Below are 6,537 nucleotides of genomic sequence, written 5' to 3'. Positions count from 1 at the left end.
ATTCTTGCTGCGCGATCCCCCTAAAGTGAAGAATGATTGATAAACCTTGAATATTTTGCATTCATGCCTCATGGTATAGGGTTTTCATCCCCTAACTTCTCGGGAGGGGCCAGCACCATTGCCATGAGATGCTAGCGGGAACTGTGACCACTTTCCGCTGTTCATTTTCGTAACTGCCTTGATATTTTCCATATTCAAGACAAAACAGCTTTTCCAGCACCTTATACACAGCCTAACAATCATGGAACGGATTTGAATTTCAACCGACTTCGCTTGGTCCAGCTTCTGTTGCCATGTTATTATCTATTATAGATCATATTGGCTCTAATAGACAGGTCGCTAGTGTCTATCGTCACCCCAAAGCCAAATATAATTGGCTCATTCGATTTCCCTCGCTTGCGTCATACGCTACAGTTTCGTCGCTCTCTCGATTTCGCGTCATTTTCTCTGCGATTTGGAAGAGTATGTATAATGGAGCGCTTGCAAGTATTATTTCACATCCCCCCTACTAGCATTATTGGTTTGTGAAGGAAATACTATAGAAGATAAGTTCTATCAAACGGTGAGGTTAGATTCTTCAGTTTCAGTGCTAGGTGTCATTTCTAATAAACATGAATTATTATTCAACATGTGCAAACAACCATTGGGAACTGATATGGCTTTTTGTATTTACTTTCTTCACTGATATAACGCACAACACATGTGCAGTCTAGTGCACTGTAAAGTAGCGCCTCCCTCTTATTGATTAATGATTGGCAGGAATATCTCCCAGCATGCTGTAATTTGAAATGTCAACAGAAAGTAAAGATAACTTCCCATAAGCATTTATCAATAATTACTGACAAGTGCTGATACCTATGTCAATTAAATCCCTTTTCAACTGATTTTCATGCTTCAGTGATCATCAGAGTACGCATTTAATCTTCATTCACTCCAAATTTCCTATTCTTTCTGTGACTTGCAATGGGGAGTGTAGAATATCTACTGTATAAGCTCTGCATACACCTTGACGTCACATATCTGCAGATGATCAGTATCGCTGGACACCTTCTGAATGACGAGGTACCTGCCAGAACTGCCTCCACTCTTCATAAATGTGAGGCGTCCTTGTGCTACAGTGTAAGGGCCTACGTACTGCCCGTGCAAAGTCCAGGCGGAAAAGTCTTCGCCGTTTCTTGGTGTGGTGCCAACGCGAATCTGATGGCGGAGGGGGAAAAATATTGATTTAAGGCGATATCATGTTATTTTGAATGTCATATTTGGAGAAATGATAATAGGAAAATATAGAATTATACTTGTAGGAGATACTTTGTGCATGAGTACGTACTAATGTTCAGCTGGAATCAGTAATTTGGTAACACGTTAGTATTATTAATAATAATTTTAATAATTAGTGCCTGCTTCATTTTGAGAGTTGACAACGGACCTGTAACTGACAACCAGAAAAAAACTATATTCAAACTCATGAACCTCAATTTTCGTTATTATTACAGTATCAATATCAAAATTACACGACCATGGCATAGGTAGTACAGAGTGATTGTAATTAGACCATTGTTTGATATCAAGACACTGTAAAGCCATATGGGTTGAGAGTAAAATCTGAGTTGTGTATTTTATTAGAAGTAAGCATTAAAGTACAATTTAGTTTTTTATTTCACATGTACAGAGCAGCATAACATGACATGTTCTTACATAAGGCAGATTAAATTTTAATGGACGGACAGCTGGCCTAATGTAATTAGTGAGATATAGAGCTATAGGAGAACGGTAATAATCAAAGAACAGATGTAGTGATTCGAACTACTTAATCTTATTAATATGCCTTGATAAATAGGTCATTTGTCGCTGCCACGACCTGGGTAATACGAAGAGGAACAATCTATTTGTGGGGAAAAGAGACACCTGGAAGAGTGTAAAGAAACTAAAAAGAAAGAGTTTAAGTGTAAGAAAAGAAAAAGTAGTCATGGACTAATTTGCCTTTTTCTTATTGCAAAACGTTTAACCTTTAAAAACCAGGGAATTTTACTCAAGAAACCATATAGATAAAATACATTTGTTTCTTAAAAATGAATAAATAAATAAAATACAACCTCAAGCACAATATACATTAAAATACTAGAGAAAAAATTAAAAAACCCTCAAAGATAAATAAATAAATAAATAAGTTAACATGAAACAATAAAACTCAAAAGATTGGAAACTAACTAACCTTAAACACGATGAACCGTAAATACCAACATATTAAAAGAATTTACGTAAAAAAAAAGTATGACTGAGCACTTTCGACAGTTTAAAACACACACACACACACACACACACACACACACACACACACACACACACACACACACACACGCACGCACACACACACACACACCACGCACACACACACACACACACACACACACACACACACACACACACACACACACACACACACACACACACAAAACATCACTCTCGCCTTCACCGGGTGTACGGCTGCAAGAGGATGTTTCCAAAAGCCTGGCCTACCCCTCTTATTGTTTGCCCCCTGGGCTATATATACTTCCCTCCCAGCAAGGACTTTAGGAGCGGGGCGCGAAATCAGCCCAGAAACGAGCTGACAATTCCTATTCCTAGATGGCGCGGCAAGCCATGAATATTTAAAAAATCTTGCGTACTTTAATAAAATGATAAAAAAAATCTCTCCCCTCTTAAAATGGTTGTGAGAACTGACTACTAAAAGAAAAATCAGTAAAATATGTGAGCTATTCACCTGACGTTAAAAGAGAGCAGTTGAAATACATAAAATCCAAAGAAAATTCTTTTCATGATCGTTAAAAACAAATATAGGTAAAAACAAACAATGTTAATGAAATTAGGTAAAAAAAAAAATAAAATAAAATAAAGTGAGATGATTTTCCATCCCCCTGTTTGGATTAAAGGTTTAAAGATTGAAGGTTTAAAGATTAAAGATTTAAACATTAAACCTTGTTTAATCCAAGGGAAACACGGGTATTTTTGGGCGCATTTGGGAGGTCTCTGGCTCCCATATGCATTTAACACTCTATGGGTATTTTTATTAACTTGTACCACAGTAAGCCAATTTACGCAAATATTCAAAGGCATTTAGCATCTTAAACGGAATATACACAATTGGTAAGATCAAAGAAAGTAGGGACAGACTTCCGAGTTAGAGAAGATGCGTATGGTGAAAACCAAATCAAGATCCTTAGGAAGAAAAGCAAGGCAAAAGTTCCGTGACGGTCTGTGAACATTACTATTAAACACATAATCAGCATATGTACAGATATGCAAGTTTCTAAGCAAGATTTAATTTCACAAACCTCTACGTTGTGGAATCTCCCAACAGTATGTAGTTCAGTGTATCTGGGTAAGATTTCAACTGCATACACCTTCCAGTGCTGCAAGAGATCCACCATCCACCATGCACGGGCAATGCCATCAGTGCTGTGATACATGGTTATGTTCGAGTCGTCAATGGCGTAATTGGGGGTATAGCTGTTTGGACAAAAAGAGAGGTTAACAGTTATTTATGTGTCTGTGGTTATGTGGACGCATGCATGTGTGCGTGCCCACTATTATGCAGTCCTTACTTACTCTTCGAATTGCAGAGAGCCTTCTGCTGGTTTCCCTCGAGATATCTCTTCCAAGGAGGCCAGAGGCGGAAGAGAAAGTCTCTGGAAGATGCGCCCATCTCTACTGGAATATACTTGATTCAGCCCATAGACGTCACAGGTACCATCTGACGCGAAAAGGATTAAGTGCTGTTATAAAGGCAGGTTAATTTAGGCATGTGAATGTCCCTAGGTAATAGAATTTCCAACACATGCTACCTCTTGCTTAAAAGTTGTGTGACATTACAGAACACCTGGATGTACCCTGGTTGCCACCAAAAAAGCTAATGTAACAATGAGTGCTAAATAGATAAAAGCCAAGGGGCAAGATTATCAGTTATGCCGCATCAAGGGATAGTATCACTTTCCTCATCTTTCTCGATTCTTTAGCACAATCATGTGTAATGGAGGCTTGTTTCTTCACAAAATACAAAGTCTGCATAACAACGCTTACTGCAGCATCCTTTAATACTTGAGAAAAAAAGCGCAGTTATGGCAACACTGTGCTTAAGGTTGAAAAGTAACAAATGCACATTCACAAACTGAGAAAACATACTGTATGAACTTGTGTGCCAGGATTCTAAAAAGCAGACCATTTTCTAAGACTTTTGGTTAAGGTATTGTGATTGTAAGTAAGAATTTTGGATATAATTATGGGATTCTAACCCTCGGAGGACCCCAAAGCGCCTTCAACATGTAGGTACGAATCTCATCTGAAGCAGGGACTCTTCGAAGAGAAGAGAAAATGATTGTTAACCTAAGGGTAAAACGTCGGAATTTAGTTTTGTAAAACTGCAGCGGCTCTGAAAATCTATTCTTATATATTACTGAGAAAAAACAACTTTACATAACTGTTTTTATGGGGAAAGTCCTTGAATCTACACTCGGATTCCTTGAATGATAATGAGTCTAGTCGACGTTTATCCTAGAACACACAGAAAGGTCCTGCACTTTTCCTGAGTATTTCTTCATCAAGGATGGAGCCTATAGTCATCAGTCTTCATTAATAGTCACTAGCATAAAAAAATCTTTCCTACAAATCATCACGACCCAGTTTGATTTTGTACACTGCGGGGAGAGAGAGAGAGAAAAAAAAGAAAAAAGAAAATAACAAGTCGGCAATACTCACCCTTATATATGTAGCCAACTCCATGGAGTTGATGGCACCGCATGGCACAAACGGTCGAAGTGACTAATGGAAAGGATGAGACCTCCCCTGGAATGCTCACCATTAACTGGCTGGCCATGAAAGAGTTTCCATCCACATGGAGTAAGAAAAGTGCCCATATCACGGCAAACGTGCCCACATTCCAAAGCTGGGCGTACAAAGCCATCATGGAGTGAGACGATTGGGTCTTCAAGAGAAAGAAATTGCTTCCATTAATGATTATCTTTCCCATATCCCATCGGCTGCCAAGTCATGCACTGTTTTAAATCGTAGAATAAAGGAAATTTACGTCTTTTCCTTAGCATGTGTATCAGTGTATGTTTTCATAAGATAATACACAACAACTATATACGCTATCATCCATGCAATTACAACATTTGAGTCATATTTTATGAATCGACGCCATCCCTGCTTCTGAAGCAAGGATTGGGAATCGAAGCATTTTTCGGCACTGCGTCGAGCGGCTTCGAACATTTTGTTATATTATATAAAGTGTGGGAATCGCTTTGTATTTAAATTTCCTCCCCTGTTATATGGCAACTTTCAGCCCGCTTTCTGTTTCCCCAGAAAGCTGAAACACTACTTTGTTACGTATGAAGGTTTAAGTGAATGGGGGGTTTGTCTAATCCCAGGGTCCAACTTGTCTGGCACCCTCACTTGTTGTGTGTGGTGTGTGGGGGGAAAACACAACACGAACATATATATATATAATAAAATAAAATTTTATTAAAATTATATTTTTATATTACCATACATAAATACACACTTGGGTATGTGTATAATAATACAGACACACACACACACAACACACACACCACCACAAAACACACACACACACATATATAATATAGTATATATATATATTTTAATATAATATATATATACAGCTACATACATCACACATATAAATTTTAACATTGTATAATTGTGATAGTATATAATATATATAATATAATATATATATAATATATATATATATTTTTAACTTTATTTCTTTTGGTGGGAGCCACGGTTGATCGCCAATGATCATCTTAGATAATGACACAACAACACCAACACCCCACACACAACACAAAAACCAACACATTTTAATTAGTTAATATATATATATATATATATATATATATAAAAATGTGTGTTGTGTGTGGTGTGTGTGTGTGTGTGTGTGTGTGTGTGTGTCATTATCATACAGAATGATCATTGGGCTGACAACCGTGGCATCCACTCAAAAAGAAATAAAGTTAAATAATATATATATAATATATATATATATATATCTCTGTTTGTGTATATAATAAAATATATACACATATATAACACATGTACATTTATATGTGTGTATGTATGTATGCATGTTATATATAATAATATATATTATATATATTATATATATATATTGTGTGTGTGTGTGTGTGTGTGTGTGTGTGTGTGTGTGGGTGTGTGTCTGTATATATGTATACACAAACACACAAGTGTGTATTTATGTATGTATATATATATAATATATATATATATATATATATATATATATATATATATATATGTTCGTGTCTGTGTGTGTGCGCGCACACACACACACACACAAGTGAGGGTGCCAGACAAGTCGGGCCCACCCTGGCATTAGACCCGCCCACTTCAACTTAAACCTTCCTGCCCGTAACAAAGCTAGTGTGCAGCTTTCGGGGAAACAGAAAAGCTGGGCTGAAAGTTAGCCATATAACAGGGGAGGAAATTTAACCCAAAAAA

At 37.1% G+C, this 6,537-nt stretch overlaps 1 protein-coding gene across 1 annotated transcript; it reads right to left on the bottom strand.

The window, feature by feature from the left end:
- Positions 1-808: 808 nt before the first annotated feature.
- On the bottom strand, positions 809-4,978 carry LOC119581293. The gene is made up of 4 exons (XM_037929691.1): positions 4,753-4,978; positions 3,607-3,751; positions 3,333-3,507; positions 809-1,197 (listed from the first exon to the last, which is right to left on the bottom strand). The coding sequence occupies exons 1-4, from the start codon at positions 4,958-4,960 to the stop codon at positions 982-984; spliced, it is 744 nt and encodes a 247-aa protein (XP_037785619.1). The 5' UTR covers positions 4,961-4,978; the 3' UTR covers positions 809-981.
- Positions 4,979-6,537: the final 1,559 nt, after the last annotated feature.

The sequence above is a fragment of the Penaeus monodon genome, chromosome 14 (assembly GCF_015228065.2).
Source record: "Penaeus monodon isolate SGIC_2016 chromosome 14, NSTDA_Pmon_1, whole genome shotgun sequence".
NCBI lineage: Eukaryota > Metazoa > Arthropoda > Malacostraca > Decapoda > Penaeidae > Penaeus > Penaeus monodon.
The sequence above is the reverse complement of the archived record's forward strand: the minus strand, read 5'-3'. Positions and strand labels throughout refer to the sequence as shown.

Excerpts from the sequence above, each read along its gene's own strand:
- LOC119581293 (XM_037929691.1), bottom strand. The coding sequence starts at position 4,960 with ATGATGGCTTTGTACGCCCAGCTTTGGAATGTGGGCACGTTTGCCGTG. Across the intron at positions 3,752-4,752 it reads AGTTGGCTACATATATAAGG|ATGGTACCTGTGACGTCTAT; the intron begins GTGAGTATTGCC and ends TTTTCGCGTCAG. Across the intron at positions 3,508-3,606 it reads GGCTCTCTGCAATTCGAAGA|CTATACCCCCAATTACGCCA; the intron begins GTAAGTAAGGAC and ends TTGTCCAAACAG.